The following is an 18094-nucleotide window of genomic DNA, read 5'->3' as shown; positions in this document are numbered from 1 at the left end:
GTTTTGTTTCTCATAATCTTCTTTTTACCTTCGTCAAACAAAGTTGGGGCGTTTGTTCGCGTGTATTTATTTAGACTAAACTTCGGTGCTATTTTTCAATGTTACTCCACTGTCCATCCATATATCTTCTATTCTGCTTTATACAATGCAGTGTTGCAGGGATCCAATCCCAGCTGGGTATGTATGATGGCAGTTTACACCCAGGACACGTCACCAGTCTGTCACAGACACTCATATTCACACCTACAAGACCTTTCCCTTGTTCAGCCACACTCGTTCATTCATTCTTCTCAGATATTTGCAACAATTATGTTCTTTGTCTGTGATTGTGCATGTTTTTGTTTTCTATTTGTAGATTTCTATTGTAAATCATCAGATAAATGTAAAAATTACACATAGAGCCATCACTTCTCACACGCTCACAACATATTACTGTAACGATACGGCTTTAATGGATGACAAATTCAATATTAATTATTTATTACATAATCCTAAATCTCGTAATCATTTATATTTTTGTTTAGTTTACTAGTGTATAGATTTTACACACTAGTAAATTATATTTGTCATGTTTTTCCAGCCAGTTTTTCCATTTCAGAATTATTTTTTTTTTTGCATAGATAACACCTTAAATAGTCAACATGGATAGAATATAAATGAGCATTTAAATTTAAATGACAACTCAAAATATTAAAATCCACTATACATAAGTGGCACACGTGTATTGGCATGGTCTCCTATCTGTAGAATCATATAAAAACACAAAATTGATGTTTTTCTTCAATTAGTGTCATTTCTGTCTTTCTATACTCCAAGAATCCCGTCACCTAAACTATCCAGGAGAGTGCTAATTTACCACCAGCTCCAGGAACAAACTGCATGAGAGGAAGTTCAATTTCTCCAGAGCGTAAATGATGTTTTGACGCGAGCTCTCCTCCCTGTGGGTGGATGATACGGATCTGCCATGGGCCCAAGACTCGGGAGCGAGAGCGGCTATACAACACCTCGGTAAGAAGACAGACGAGCCACCGGGAGGACATTAACCTCTGATCAGCTCCCTGATGGGGGGATTTTTTCCACTGACTTTGTTAGTTACTATTCGACAAAATTTCATCAAAGTAAGGCCCCATTTACACAACAATTATTATGGGATCTCAACTGAAACACTACAATAATACAACAATGTGAACATTATTAAAAAAAGTCATATTATGCAAAAATCACTTTCAACACTAATCTGCGTCCCCATACCTGGAATGACACCCCAGAAGTGAGGAAAGTCTGTCCTCTCTCTACCTGACTTAGTGTGTTGCTCCAACCAGCCAATCAGAAATCAAACCCTACACTGTGTCATCGGGGGTTTAGCCAATCCCAATCAAGGTAGGCGCCTCCCTTCGACCCGCCCACAGTCAGGCAGCTCTGCTCTGGCACATGGCACCACGAGAGGAAGTACTTCCTCCTCTTCCCAAGATGGGCAAGTGTGGGAGTGCGGAGCCAGTCCAGCTCACACAGACACAGCAGATTCTGAATGCAGCTCCCATGATCCAATATTCAAATGAATGAAAATCAAGTTGAAGCTGGATTTGAGGCAATAAACTTTGAATACGAACTTTTTGGACCAACGAGAACATGTGAAAGTGTTGAAAAGCTCGATAATATGACCCCTTTAAAACAGACTTTACTGAAGAGGTAAAAGTAGTGAAAGATGTACATTTTAGAGAACTAGTTACTTCATAGGATCAATAACTGATAAAATAACAAATTTATTCTTTCAACACGCTTCACATGTTCATGAGCTTCAGATTTTCTCCACCTGAAAAAAAGCTCTAAAAACAGTGTTTCTGAACGTTGCCACCTTTCGTGCATTTAGCCAAAACCTGCTGCACTGGGCTATTTCTGAGGCCCGAAAACTTTCCCCCAAAAGTCGCTGTAAAATCACGTTAAAAAGTTTTTGTTGCCACACACAGACAGAAGAAGACGTCACTCCGCCACCAGCGGACTGTTTTCTGGGAGCTGCAGTGCAGAAGCACCACAGCAATTATTCATTAGCAGCAAGGACAAATTTAAAAACTGTAGATTACCACTTAAAATCAGGTTCCTGGTGTGACAGGATATAATTATCAGACCGCCAGCAGGATTCAGACGGTTGAATCAGATGAACCACATTAGTGCCCTTCTTGAAGTTAAATAACAAGGCTCGGCCTGAATTCAGCGTAATCAAGTGTCGCAACAGACGAGGTGCAAAGGAGGGACACACGGAGGACGAGGGAAGTTAGCGGTGAGCGAGCGGGAGAGCGTTTGCAACTCAGAGACGGAGGAAGGAAGGACGAGCAGCGCGGCGAGTGTGTGCAGGTGGAGGCAGACACAAGGAACTTTCTGCCTCATTAACTTTTAGCACAATAAAAAGAGGCTGTGCTGTGATAAAGGGACTCTAATGTCCATTATAACACCCCTGGACAGGAGAACAACAGCTACGAGGGGTGGGGTAATTGTAGCCCTCCCGCCGCCTCAGCTTTCATGAATAATTACATGTGGAATAAACTACGTGGAGAGGCTGTTACAGAGAGAAAGTCCTTTTTCTTTCTCCAGAGACAGTGACGGGTAAATAAAAGCACAATTGTGTGATGATGCAGCTTTAGAGATAAAAGAAACTGCTGTGACGTTCTTACCACCGGATTCAGGTGAAGGTTAATTCCAAAGATAAGGTGTCCGTTCACATGGAAACGACAGCAACGCTGAAAACGATGTCGTTTTCATGTTGCGGCCACTAGTGGGCGCTGCCGTCTGCTTTTGTAATGAAACCACACGTGCGCCCAGAGAACATTAAGCTATGTACATTAACAATGTACACAGATATTCGTACAGACAAACACATAATGAAACTAAAGTCCCAGAAGAATATCGACTGGGAGTCATGGCGCTGCAAATACTGTCATAACAGTTTGCTAATAATGTAATAAATTATCACCTTATTAAAGTAGCAGAAGAAAATCATTTCAAAAAGTATAATTGCAGCCACTTATGTAATAATACACGCATAGCACAGATTTGCCTGTAAATTAGACTTTTGTGCAGTTTTTTTGTGATGTTTGCTTATGAAAAATCGGAATAGTGGATGGCGTAATCATCATATTCATTCAATGAGAATATATGCAGCATTGTTTCTCAATTATATTTACATTTCCACAATCTGAAGGCATGACTTTAAGATTAATTTGTGACTCTTGAAGTGAACGTGTGAGGCATCCTCTGCAGTATAGATGCTTTCTCTCATAGTTACATATGATTGTCTGTAGTGACCCTGAAGTGGATGAAGCTGTATATAATAAAAAAAACAACCAACTATATATATATATATTTTTTTTTTACATAACTGAAACTTGAAACTTAAAAATTGACATTCCCGGATAGAGCATCTCTTAATGCTTCAGGATGTTGGCAGCGTTTCGGGCGCTGCCCGCAGAGAGACGAGCGTACTCCATTTGCGGTTCCCATCAGCGATGAGACTCCATTCATTACCTAAGTATGCGCAATCAGCTCAGTAACGATTATCCTACACAACTCTCCAGCAGGAAGAATATGCGGCTTTGTTTGCTTTAATTGTTTAATCATTTAAAAGGCGCCAATTACACCTGCAGAGAGAGGCGGCCTCATCATGAGGAGCCGCGCTTTAATCACAAACCTATTGTTGTGGGGTTTCTTCTCTCCAAGGCCACAAAGTTCTTCTCACAGATAAAAAAAAAAAAAACAACATAACTCCGGTATTAACCAGAGTTGCACCTCAGGAAAAAAAAAAAAACAACAACTAGAAACTGAAAGATGATTAAAGGTGATTTAAAACTGCATCATGTAATAAAGCAAGTTAAATTAATGATCACTAATTAAGACACGGCTTCAATTCTGATTTGATGTCATGCATCATATTATTGTTGGAAAAAGGTGGAGCAGAGAGATGGAGCAGAAAATGTCGGAAAAGATAGTAAAGGAATGAGTTCAATAAAGTTTGGCAAAATTTCATGAAATTATTGTTTTAGTTGCAGCATCCATCGTTTTTATCCATCCATCCATCTTTCACAACGTTGTGAGCAATTTGGAGTCACCAACTGATCTATTACGCATTCTGACTGTCGGAGGAGATAAGAGAAGATAAAGAAAAGTCATGCAATGAGTGAGAACGTGCAAACACGTCACAGAAAATGGAGCGTTTGTATGAGCAATATAAGTAAAGTCCATTTACCAGCGGATGTTACTGCTGAATGGGACAAAACTGAGTTTTTCTTTTCTAAAAAAGGTTAATGTACTTCTAATTTTAAGTCAACATTTTTTGATTAAACTAAATAAAATTTTTGACAAGCGGACCCTTAGGTGTGAATCAAACTAAACATACATTGCATCGGGTCTTTAACTCTCTCTTCAACAGCGATTCCCTGAGAGTGAAGGTTGATAACAGACGTTGGCTCTGTCAGTCTGTTGTTACTCTGATTCCTTCGTCTTTGTCGTGCCGATTGCTCAGATTGATGCATCGGAGCTGAAGTGGTTTGGAAAACTCTGTGGATTCATAAAGCAGAGAAAGTCTGGAATCTTCTCATTTCTTCTGCGTTATGACGCATCAGTCAGACATTTTAATGTGAAAACATCTGCTTGTTTTCACATTAAAACTTCTCATTTTGCACTCAAACTGTGCATTTTGATAAAATATTCAATTTATAGGCTCTTATAGGAACTTCAGGGATCTTCTCACACTTTGAGAGCGAGCTCTCCCATAACACCGTGAACCTGTTTACGTACGGTCAACTTTTAAAATTGAATTCTGTGAACAACTTCAGTCGCTGTCCGTCGAGCTTCGGCTCATTACTTCGCCAAGAAACAGCGAAACATATATTTATTACATAAAGTTATGAGCTGAAGTCTGAGAGACGGGAACTGCTGGAAAACATTAGACGTTAAAAGGTTGTCGGGGAGATTACTCTAAAGGTTTGAGATATTTGTAATACTAATCTTTAAATGATATGTTGCACTGAGCCGTTTCTTCCAGATGTCTAAAGATCGACAGTGTAGTTTTGTTGGCTGCTCTGTTTGTCTTTCAAGTTGTACTGCGTTAACTGACCGCGCTGAAGATTATTCGAAAACATTGAGTGTCAAAGGTGATCATGTTGTGGTGCAATGTATTCTATGTTTCAAGATATTCTCTAGATCACTCCAATATACCTGTATAATCATTCGACTTCTGTTGATTGCTTTGAATCAAAACTCATTGTAATCAGTTGATACCAAACCGTTAGTCATTAATCTAACAAATTGAATTAAGTCTGCATGTTAATTAAACAGAAATGTCCTATGACTGAGAAGCTATGGTACTATACTTCCATTTTAAAGTACTTCCGAGTACAGCAACTGTGGAGTCCAGATAAAGTGACGATGGGAGTGTTTGTAGATGCATTTCTGAATCTTTGGACTTGTATTAAACATAATTACGACAAGTTAATGGTAAATAATTAGCCTCAAATCAAATGAAAGTAATTAAATCTACATGCTAATGACACCAGAATGTGGCACGACGCCGCCTGCTGAACGAGTAACGCCGTCGGAATATCCGTCTGAGGAACTGAAATGCGTTTAGCGTCTCAGAAAATTGACTTTACTTGTGAAATACGAGTCAACTGCACTGAGTCTTCTTCGTCTCGGGACGCTTGATTTTTAATTTAGAGCTCGATCAAGTTTCCTGACCCTGCAGATAATTAAACTTATTCACAAGAACCGATTAGATTTTTAAAGAATAGTGAGTGTCAACCTTGAAAATAACAAACATCCGCGAGATGTGCCGTTTACCTGACAGCAGCAAGTTCGATGACTGTAGATACACAGTTAACTCTTTTCCATCTTTTAATTCTCTGCAGTCAGACAGCTTAACAACACCTTTACAGTTTTGTTTTCTCCCCCATTTCGTATCCGAGTAAACACGGAGCCTATCCTCAGAGACACTAACAGCTCTGACAGGCTGCCTTCAGGTAATCTGGGGATGCTGGTACAGCTAATAAACACAGGCAGTGTGACCTAATGCAGCTGCACGGCAGTAATTTAATAAAAACAGAGCGAAACTGGATTTTCCCGAACAAAAACAATGAGAGAGAAGAGAGAAGAAAGGCGATTATCCCGAGCCCATTGTCTGACTGAGTGGAGCAAAGAGAAAAGCAGAGGACACAGATTGCAGGCAGTCTTCACAAAATCACCCGTTCCGGCACAACAGGCAGGTCAGCTTGTGTTTATTGATCAAGTGCGTCTAAATCGAGAACATGCAAACTCCACACAGAAAGGACTGGGACCTAAAAACCTCATTATAATATAGGCCTTTTAGAATCATTCAAATTCAGTTTTATGACATATATTAATTTGACATCAAATATTTTTGATGGTTTACAAGCTCCTGCTATAAAAATTAAAAACAACTTTCCTTGCAATGTCCCTTTAATTCTTGCAGGATGCACAAGTAATTTTGTATTTAAACCTCCAACAATGTTGGATCTAATCATGCACAGACCGTCAGTGTTGAATATTACCTGCTTGAGTCTCTCCCAACTTTTTCTATTTCATCATTCATGTATAGATTAAAAAAAAAAAGAAGAAAATCTCTTTTAACCTAGAAAAAAAATTGCATAAGCAAAACCTTAAAACGGTTTATATCAGAAAGGGGGAGGGGTTTCTTCAGGTGAAAACCATCCTGGTGAACAAGCACGAGGCAAACGCTGCTCTTCTCTTTGACACCTCAGGAAATGTAATCTAATTTACTTTAATACCTCAGAGGGGAAAATTTTTTTTTAAATCCCTCTGCTGCATTTCTAAATATACTCCTAATGTGTGTGTCGGGCTTCTATTTGTTCAGAAAAGGGAAGTTAAAAAGGAGGGAGGAAATGCATTGGTGGAAGATGTGATTGCACTTAAGGGCCTCTTGAGAGTTTTGGCTTCACCTCCCAGTGATTTGTGTGAGATTGAGGCTCATGTGGCGGAAGCCGCGTGATGCGTGAAGCAAGTTTATGGAAATTTATGGAAATGAACATTTGCCTCTTTCAAATTTTCACAGTAATGATAGTAAAATGAGGCAAGGAGAAGGATTTCCTTCAGTCCACCTTCCCGCACACCGTGTGACACCAGGCGACAACCACTCGGGCTTCAGTGAGACTCATTAACAGAAAAGTCGACAATTTCATCTATGAATTCAATTTCCTGGACATACAAATGCCTTTAATAAAGCAGTGAGCATTAACCAGGCTTAATAAATGTGTATTTTCAACAATGAGGACGCTGCTCAGGTGAAGCAAATGTGTGATTGAATTAAATGAACTCATTCGACTGAAGAAAACCCATTGCAGGAATCATTTATTTTCATTTCATGTCTTTAGGAATACAGTTTCACCTTCCTGGTTCATATACAGGTTCACATTAGACTAAACGTGTAAAACAAGTAGGGATTCATCGGTGGACAGATGTTTCTTTAGTTTTCACATCAGATAACAAGTCTTCAGTTTGGAATGGTCATGATCTTTGGCGGTAATGAGATGAAAATGTAAAACTAACTAGAGTCCCAGATCTAATTATTATTGACCTTTAGAACAAAGAGATTAGCCTGGGTCAGGACGTACAGTCTCTCATTGGTCGCTCTGAAGCCCAGGATTGGTTTGTCGGAGTCCAGGCTCGCCACCTGTTGCTTGGCAACCTGTCCTACCTGGCGGCCCTGCTTCCTGTTGAAGAGGACGGTCTCCACCGGCGCCGGCTGCCGGTAGATGAAGGCCCGCCGGAGACACTCGCACAGCGAGGCGTAGGAGAAGTTCGGGGGGCACGTGGCGAACTTCTTGTCTCGTTTGGACGCCTGGACGTAACCTGCGTTGAGAACGGATTAAAGCAGAGAGACCAGGGCGTGGAGAGTGAATACGTGATGTCCCAGGAGGACGGTGACTTTTTCCCAGGATGCAACTTGCTGGAGGGGATTGGTGGATCGGCACCCTGGAAAAAGCTTTTGTGTAAACCAGGCCTCACATTTCTTTTTATTTGCATCACATAATTCCATTAATTTCCACTGAAACATGATGTTCTAGTAATATGTGCTAAATGAAAGTATTGCTTTTCTCACAAACCACTTTTTTCTTGTAATTTTTGAAAATAAATCATTTAAATATGAGGATATGTGGAGTTTAATAAAATGATGACGTGATGGAGAGTCCACCGCCTTAAAAGGACCGCGTTGTATATGGCTTTAAAAAATAAAAGTGAATAGAAACCTATTAATATTACAAAATAAGCTATAGTGCAAAATCGCATTGCCTCATTTATAAAAAGCATCATGCGCTGGTTCACAGCAAAAACCTCAAAACCAGCGCCTGTTCCAGCTTTTTATTGCTCGCGAATCCCAAAATACTTAAAATGAACATTCAATAATGTGAGATAAAAAGGTTATTTGATGTGACTTTTATTCACGTGACAGATTTCACTCGAATTCAGCAGAAGGTGGGAAAGTAAACCAGAGGGAGTTTATTCCTCTCATCTTCAGCGCATGCCGCCCAGTGAGAGACAGACGGAGCGTCTTTAACCGATATTTCATCCAATTGTAGTGAGAGGAAGTCGGAGAAATTGCTGCAGCTTGACATAAATGACACGTTTGTGCAGCCCGTCTCACACTCAAACACATGCTCCCGTCAGCCTTTTGCAAGCAGTGGAATTTATTTCCTCCGACATCTTTTTAGTGTTGTTTTGGAGCTCTTCATCATGTCTGACAGCAGTGATTCCCCGCCGTACGGCAGCGGCTTTACGCTGCACTAGATCAAAGAGAGAAAAGTGGGCTTCTCTTACAAGTTAAGGGGCTTGAAAGCAAGAAAATAAAGGGGAACTTTCAAAAGTGCAGTGTTATTGTTGCCATCCAGTAAAGAGAAAGAACAATATATTCTACTGAAAAGTAGTTTGTCTTTGTGAGTCGCTTCGTCGTGGAGATCAGTCACATCCAAGATCAGACACTTCTACTGATCTACAAGCAGAAAAGGCACCAGACCAGTGTAGAGACACATGGAGGTGGGATGGGATGTTTATAGGGAAAGGATGGCCTAAAAAATAATCGACATTAAAAAGAATAACAGAAGATTTTTGATAATTACACTGATTTCATGGATGGTATTTTTTGGAATTCTGTATTTATTTTTTTCATTTTTTTATATTAGCTAAGATTGTCAAGAATCAAAGTCTAAGAAAGTTTGTTTTACTGTCATGAAACTAATGTAATATGAAAGTTTCACTTTAGAATAAATTATGGGAATACATTTTAATGCACTTGTAAGACCACGATGAAAGGTTTAAAGTGAAGTCAGATTAAATAAATGAGATAAAACATAAAACAGACATACAGTATGTTCACTCCAGTCTCTGTGTCTTGTTGGGGTATCTCGGTGAAGAACAGATTTACTTTCATCTTTTCCAAAGCTTAATTTCTTTCTTTCTTTTTTACATTTTTTATAGGAACCTCCACTGGAAAGCAACTGGCTGCGGTGGCGGGTTTGATTTTCTGTGGCAAACCTTCGCAGGTTCAACACAGCAGCCGGAAAATGACTGTACTTAGGTTGGAAAGACACTGTGCCGCAAAGATGATTTCTTTTGTCTCCACTGCACATAAAATAGTGAACAAAACAGCCAACATGGAATTTGTTGATGCAATGCTTGAATGAATAAAATAGAAACCATTGACTGGTTTCTAATTGTCAAATCTGAAGGGTTGTGGAGTCGCATCTGCTTTCTATCATTGATCAGCTACAACAGGGAAGTCAGTTATTCAAATGTTTAGCTGGGGATTTAAATGAGGTTTCTCACTGATTTATGAGATAAAGGGTTCGACAAACAGCTAAAGTGCTTCGCTGACAGAGTAATTACATAAACTAGAAGACACCACACTCTTGCATATTAAGTTAAAATATTAAAACAACCAAAAAACCCAAAGGCAAATATCACCAAAAGACAAAGACTGTGTTAATACTGAGCTTTTTATCTCATTTTGATGGATGGATGGATGGATGGAAACAGAGACGGAGAAATGCGGGAAGAGATGAGAAAGAGTGAAAGAGATGGACAGAGATAAAAGCATATAATAAATAAATATGATCAAATCTAACAGACCACAGTACATATATACAGGTATGTATACAGGTATGTATATATGTGAAACTTATATACACTTATATACTCAGAGAAAAGATTTTTCCCTCTTCATGTGAAGAATCATTAACAGAAACGAGGTATTTCCGTTCGGTTTCTACAGCAACAGAGCAACTGTCTTTATGCCTGACAAGGCGAACGGCGTGTACGTTGCTATATTTAATGTCTTCCTGATCACACAAACCACATCCCCGGAGAACTTGTACCAACATGCCTTTATAAAAACTACCAGTATAAATAAGTGCAGTGTTTATGTAGCCACGTCTTTTATCGTGAAGTTACCTGAGCGATCACGGCTCCACTGTTGGTGGAAAACAGATTATCTTTCACTCTTGAAATGTGATTAACCACATCCTGCGTGCTGAGATTTCCCATACGACACCGGGGCATTTTAATAACGCGGAGACTTTCCTCTCTGCTTCAGCTCAACTTTGTCCTTCAGGCTAATGAGATTAGCGTTACAGACTGTTGTTGCCCAGCAGGGCTCCGACCAGCTCGTTCAATACTAACCACTTTGTTGGTATAGAAATTCAATCATTTCTCTTAAATACTTCGCTTGCTGCGAAATTGATTGTCTAATGTCTATTGACATGAATCTGCCTGTTTATACTCTTCTTGTTTAATAGAAGACTAAATCTCCTGAGATCATATAAATTCTAAAAGGGGGGCTAATTTGCTTCTAACGCACCTTAACGACGCTGCTGGCGATGCTCAGACATGCATCAGTGGAGTCCATTATCCCCCCGAGCCTCATTTCAATTCACTCAAGTAATGTGTGAAAATACCACCTGGGATCCAGCTGGAAGCTCAAATTGGATGATAGATTCCAAACAGACAACGGGCAGATTGGGGGGAAAAAACTCAAAGACAAATCAACATGTCAAAGTAGGAAATTGAAATTTAACTTGTTCCACATGTCGGTCTTTGAGACGAAAAGAGAGAGAAGAGGAGACAAATTGGATAACGTGAGACACTGAAAGCAATTCGGCGACAAACAGTGGCGAGAAACCAATCCAACAGACACAACAAGAAGAAGAAATCACCCCGAGATTGAGTATCAGACCAATTTAAGCTGTTTGAAGGAGCAGAATATATTTCTGTTGTTGCTTCAGTCTGTAACGGCAATAACAACTGAGTTACTGCGTCAATTTAAATGAGCCATCATGTATTTATGGTATCGATAGTGATGCAGAGGCAGCAGCGTGACAGCGGATGGAAGCAAAGTCGATCATTACAAGAAATAATAATTGAGCTTCAGCTGAGTCCACATGCAGAAACTTCAACTCGACTCTACACATGAATATTAATACCTCTGATGTCAACACAGGTAATTTAGCAAAAGATACATTGAGTGGAAAAACAACATATTGTGCTAGAAATCAATTTAACGGGATTTCTAATGCGGTGGCGCCGTGTTGTTCCCATTAGCAGGTAGAAAGTTGATCCATTTTACAAGACGTTTCAAGGGAAAATGATGGTTTTTGTTTGAGAAAAGTTTTGCATTTCCACAGCAATGTTTTGAAAAGTTCAAAATACTGAACAACTATGTGGTTAGCACATCAGGCCACGAGTTGTTTTTACTGGTAAAGGTCGTTTGAATACAGTAACATGTTATTTTATAATTGTGTTATTCTCAACACTACTCCCCTCACACTCGGCTATCTGTCAGCTGGATTCAGAAGCAGCGGCTCTGGAGGACACAGAAGTTCGCTGACTTCATTATTATGGGCCTGAGACGCCTTCAGCTTTACGACCTGGTGCACTATCCCACTCAAAGGAGCCATTAAGAAGATTGTGGCCATAAAGGGATGCACCTGGTCGCCAACAATACTCACATAAACCCTGATGCTCCAACCGATCATCGATTAGCATTAAGTGGCCTAAAGTGTGCCAAGGACACTTAGTGATAGCAGCAGCAGCAGCAGCAGCAGCAGCAGCAGCAGCAACAGCAGCAGCAGCAGCAGCAGCAGCAGCAGCAGCAGCAGCAGCAGCAGCAGCCTGGACTGTTGACTCAAGGCAGGCTGGGTTCATGGATACATCCAGGTGAGTCTCACCATCTGCAGCCGCAACGGGAGCGGCCGTTAAACTGATCGAACTGCATTTTACAATCTTAACTGCACACTTTTGTTCAGATTTCCGGGCAGCAGTGAAGGTTGTTTTCCGTTGATGTCTGAATAATAATCCACATCAAGGTTTTTATCTGGGTCAGGTCTTTCATCTCTAACCCCGACACGGCAGTGACATCTCTATTCAAGGATTTTTCTCTTTTCCTCTTTCAAAGTAAACTCAAGAGACGGTGCTGTGCTACAATCTCATGAGACCGGCACTTTTATAACGACTGCAACCACACCACCTACCACCAATCATCACACCGCAGTCGGAGTCATCCGCAGTTCCTGCCCTGCATTTTCAATGATTATTCACAATTCCCAAATGCGAGGACCATTTGGTGTTGTGTGTGTATTAGTGTGTTTATCTTGTCATTTTCAATGTATGTGTGTGTCTGTGTAGCTTCACAAAAGGTGAGCAGAATCCACCTGTGCAGATAATTGGAGAAACCTGAGGTGCACTAGAATAAATCAAAGCAGCAGACACCATACTCCTCTAGCTTTCACATCTAAACCAAACTGCTCTTGGGAAGACTCTGTATTTGTTTGGAGCTTCTTGTGGTTGATTTGACTTGCGACGGTAAAATAAATTCATCCAAAACACTGGACTTAAAGGGTTTTTTTTCTAAAGTGTGAGAAAATAGTTTCAAAAGTCAAAGAAAAACCCATTGGGCTCTTACCCAAAGCATTAAATGTGGCAACATGCTCCCACATGTTGCCAGGTTGGTCAGGACGAGGTTGCCACACCAGAGCGTCCACGTCATGTCGGAGGCAGAGACACGGCATCTCGGACGGGTTTACGTCAACTGTAAACAAATACTGATGGCTCCCCAGATTCACCTGAAGAGAAAACACACGGGAGGAACAAACGTTAGTGAGAATCACAGTTTCTGGACACAATTTTAGTGTAAATGACCAGAAATCATCAAGCATGAAGACAGAAATTTTGTGGACTGATGTGGGATGAGGGCAAAGTTTGGGATTTGGGATCATGAGCAAATATTTGTTTCAGTAACGAGGAATAAATAACAGATTTTAAAAAAACAAAAAATCTGTGCACATCCAGATGCTTTTTCTTTTGCATTTTATCCAGATTTAATCCATCTTATCCAGACTTTGAATGAACTGGTAAAGTTGTTCAGTTAGTTGTTGTTAAGAACAATAAATCTCTAAATCAGTGGCCCAACAAGTTAAACGGTGGACAAACAACACTGTCGTCATTATTATAAGATAACACATGGATGAAATGAAAAATAGAAAATGAATCGCTTTAGCACACACAAAGTCCTTAAATATGTTCATCACCATCACAAAAAAACCCCTTACAGATATTTCTTTCAGAGTGCAATCATTTAAAAATGGTATTTCCCATATAGCCAGACTACAGTGTGTAGTAATTAGTACTGAAGAGGAGTTTGAGTCTGGGCTGAACTGGGAGGCGGTTTTCTCTGGGTGATTTGGTTTCTCACCGATCAATCAGGACCTCGATTAGCATTTCAAGGATTAATCCATTTTCACCAGTTATTGCCTGAGAAAATGATTGACACATAATAATTACAAGGTGATAACTGGACAGATTTTCTGTCTGTTTTCGTATTCAAATACCATTTCTTTCTTGTTAACTATAATTACTTTCTTCTTCTTCGATTTTCATACTGAACAGTTGCAGCATTTTTTGATGCATTTCACTGTTGGAAAACTTGTTAGAAAATTGCCTTCAGATTTCTTACCATGTGGTTGTCGACATCAATGACTTCATTTTGTAGCAGATCTTGTTGGTAAAAACTTGTGTTCAACTGTATGTAATAATTAAATTCCCCCCATATTCACTTTCCTCTAATCAATGTGCTGATTATTAATTCTGTGTGTGTGGTTTTTGCCATTTGTTTTGTACAGAAAAGGATTGTCACTGTGGCATAATCGCTCCTCATCTGACTACTCGCACCGATCCCTCACTCAGAGTCAACCCGTATCCTGCTGATCCAGCTGCCAACATGTCTCAGACGCTGTCAGGCAGCGCCGTCCCTCCTGTCACAATACACACTTGACGAGCATTGAAAAGACTCCACCAACCAGCCTCTGTGTTCTCTCCGTTGACAGTTTCGGCACAATGAAAAGCCACTCAGCGAGCCATCACCAATCCTCGCTAAAAGTCGTTTTCCTGCCACTCGTGTTTCAGAGGCTCGCTCTCTCTTTGTGTTTTTGTGCGCTGGCTGACGGACAACTGGGCAGCCCGGGTCATGATTTGTTAATCGAAGAAAAACAATGTGTGCTGGGTTAAATGGGCTCCAATCAGAAGGCTGTGTGCCATCCAGCATAAAATGTTCAAGTGCCAAAGGGAGGATATCTCTTGGACAGCATTGTACGTAAAGTCAAATAAAATAAACATAATAAAATAAATATATTCTCCTTGAACCATGAGCCTCACTTTGGACAAACATCATCTTTTACTTAAAAAAAGGCCTAATAGACATGGAGAGCTTTAAAGACAATAGTGTGAGGAAATGTGAAGAAGGAGTGGGAGCCGAAAAAAATGTGTCAGCGGTTTTAGGATAAGTGGACAAATGCTTACTTTGCTGTACCTCACGGGTCGTATGAAGTCGTGTGCCTGATCTGGAAGCAGGTTAATGCAGTGCTCAAGGACTTCAACCTAAAACGCCATTATGATACCAAGCATAAAATCCTACGACAAATTCACCGGCGAGGAGTGCACCAATAAGCTCAAACACCTTAAAAGAGGCGACACTGCACAGCAGTCAGTTTTCACAAACCTGGCCAAATCTGGTGAAACTAACGGAGGGTGGCTACGTGGCTGTACTGTGTGACTGCATTATGCGTATTATTGTGTATTTAACAGTTCAGGGTCTCACCTCCTAATTCAAAATTCAACAAAAAGTAAACAGCAATACCAACAAGATTATGAAAGAAATTACTGTCGTACTCCACATTGGCTTCTTCACAAAGCCATTATTGAAGGAGGAGGATTTAAGTGCCAACAGCAGCACAGAGCACTGGATTATCCTTTTCAATCCACAATCTAAAATCCCTCTAATTCCTCTGTTACCTGCTGCACTGAAGTAGAGAGCAATAAAGAACACAGTATATAGAGATAGAAAAGACAGGGATCGAGGCTTAAAGGGCAAGAGGATTTATAATAAATGACCTGCACTCACTAATAAAAGTATTCGATTGGCGACAGTAAGACTGCAACTGTTGTAAACAACTGAGTATTTTATGGTGAGATGCGGTCAGTTTATGTGTAATAGTCGTGTATTCTCTGCCTACGTGTGAACATAAGTGTACCTAATTATGCACTATAAAGACACAACTACAACTACTTAAGTCACAATGATGATTATTCGCTGTTATTGTTCATAAAATCCATTAGAGGGTTGATTTAACCTCAGTAAAGGCTGGCATATCCAATGAGGAACAGCTCAGTTACTTACTATTTCAATAAACTCGAGGACGAGTGCTTCAATAATACTTAACTAATGTGACAAATTCTAAGAGTGACTTTAAGTAAAGTTGGTTTTGAACTAGTGAATCGACTCCACTCGTGGTGAACAGTTCACCTAGTGAGTGATGGCTCCTTCATTAACATAAAAACATCTACGAACACAGTTTTAGTTCCTTCCTATGACAGATTTCCATTGAGTTGTTTTTGTTAGTGCTTTTATTTGTGCACCAATTACAATCATGTGAACAGTTTTGTTTGCTTATGTAAGCAGCCCTGTCAATCACCTGATTAAACTGCACCCTAACAACCCCGACCACGTTTTGGGTGTCAATCTACTAGCAAACGATTCATGAATGCTAAGTGATGTTTTACCTGAATATTAACGGTTAATGAAAAAAACCTATGAGGGTAAGTGAATAGGACACCTTCTGTTCGATCTGTTTCAGTTTCAGACATGACAGTGGATTCTCACGGGGCCCGTTCAGACCTGCCGTTAATCTGCGTTTCAGGTGAGCCAAAGCAATTTCACTCAAATCCGAGGCGGCCAGTGCGAACAGCAGCGACGCCGAAAAATACGTTGTACGTAAGCGTCATCAGTGTGCACTGTGTTTCTGTTTAAGAGAATGCACTGCTCTGAGTTACACGGTCTTTCCAACTTTCCAAAGAAACGATGGAAAAGAACATGGACATCCGGTCCCGGGGAGACAGTCCAGCGCAAGCTGGATGACTCATGACTGCGTGCCGGGATATTTAGCGGAAGTGACATAGAGGTAGTCACACAATTAAAGGTTCGCCTGAAAGACTTGATATGAACAAATGTAAAGAATCTGCGTCAGGGCTCGACACGTGAGCTTTTCACCCGAAACGTATGTTGACGCCAGGTCTGATCAGGCCCACAGTCGTGAACATGTCATCCAATCAGACTTTTTCTCTGTGTTCCGGTGTTCTCCATTTAGACTGTAACCGACAGAGTAGTTTGGTGTGGCTGCTTTCACACCGACATCATTAATGGGGTACAGTGTCCCGTTTCCATGACTACTGAATATGACGACAGGGGAGCGTCACAGTCACATGGTTACAGAGTGGAAATGTTTTGGCCTTGATGCAGCATTGTTGTATGGAACAAATATAGTCGCTCTCCATGAGAGGTTTGCCAAACATAGCACACACGTCACTAATCTTGTATGTTGTAGACCACAGTGAATTTATAAAGTCAACTGCATTGCTTATCAGACTATTTAAGCCTCATCACCGCTTTCCTCTCATGCACTGTTCTCAGTGTCGTCTGATGCTGGTTTGTCTCACTATGCCATGTGCCGACTACCTGTGGTGATTTCCCTCATTTCCCAGTCTTAGCATTTCTGTCAAGGCCAATTTATCTTGCTCTTGTTCCGACTCTCGCCTGTTTACCGACTACATCTTGGATTTTGTTTCCTCTGTGGCTTGATGGCTGTATGCTAAACCCGCCTCGTATTTGATGTAAGGAGTCATATTATGTAAAATTCACTTTCTAATGGTTTTCCAACAGTAATATGCGTCCCTATACTTGAGAATGACGCCTCAGAAGTGAAGAGAATCTGTAATCTCTTTCCCTGGCTTGTTTTTTAAAAAAAAATTAAAAATTTATAAAGTGTGTTGCGCCAACAAGCGAATCAGAATTCAAGCTCGATATTGTATCATTGGGGATTTAGCCAATCCCAATCAAGGTAGACCCTCCCTTTGACCCTCCCACAGTTAGGCAGCTCCGCTCTGGCACATGGCACCACGAGAGGAAGTACTTCCTCCTCTGCTCAAGATGGGCATGTGTGGGTGGAGCCAGTCCAGCTCACACAGACACAGCAGATTCTGAATGCAGCTCAAATGATCCAATATTGAAACGGCTGAAAATCCAGGAAAAGCTGGATTTGGGGGAATAAACTTTGAATACAATATTTTTGGACCAACGAGACCCACTTTGAAGCGTTGAAAAGTTGAATAATAGGTGATCTTTAATGAACAAACTGTCTAAACCTGATCAGTCTCCTCAGTTGTGTGTGTGGTTTCTCACCTGCTGCCATGTCATAAATGTTCCCTTTAAGTTTTTATTACTGATAATACATATTATTTATGTCTTTACTGTCCAGGGTGTGAAGGCACAGTTTTACTGTACACTGACACATGGGATTGACACACCAGTGAATTGGTACAGAAAAATGTTCCTATACCTTCAACCCATTGATTTTTTTTTTTTTTAAATCTCTCAATTACAGTAATATCCTGCCTTTATGCATACAAATTATTCAAATAAAATAAAAAAAGAAAAAGAAAAGCCGCCTAAAGAAAACATGGTTCCAACTTT

The 18094-nt window shown here is 40.4% G+C and overlaps 1 protein-coding gene across 1 annotated transcript in view; it reads right to left on the bottom strand.

The window, feature by feature from the left end:
- Positions 1-7345: 7345 nt before the first annotated feature.
- Positions 7346-18094, bottom strand: part of nudcd1 (NudC domain containing 1) — a 36706-nt gene continuing 25957 nt past the window's right edge. Inside the window, exons 9-10 of the mRNA XM_080485511.1 lie at positions 12977-13136; positions 7346-7875 (exon numbers count right to left, since the gene is read on the bottom strand). Coding sequence (XP_080341637.1) covers positions 7586-7875; positions 12977-13136 — 450 coding nt within the window. The 3' untranslated portion in view covers positions 7346-7585. The remainder of the gene's footprint in view (positions 7876-12976; positions 13137-18094) is intronic.

Source organism: Lipophrys pholis (assembly GCF_963383615.2).
Source record: "Lipophrys pholis genome assembly, chromosome: 17".
Taxonomy (NCBI): Eukaryota; Metazoa; Chordata; class Actinopteri; order Blenniiformes; family Blenniidae; genus Lipophrys; species Lipophrys pholis.
Note: the sequence above shows the minus strand (reverse complement) of the source record. Positions and strands in the feature narration are given on the sequence as shown.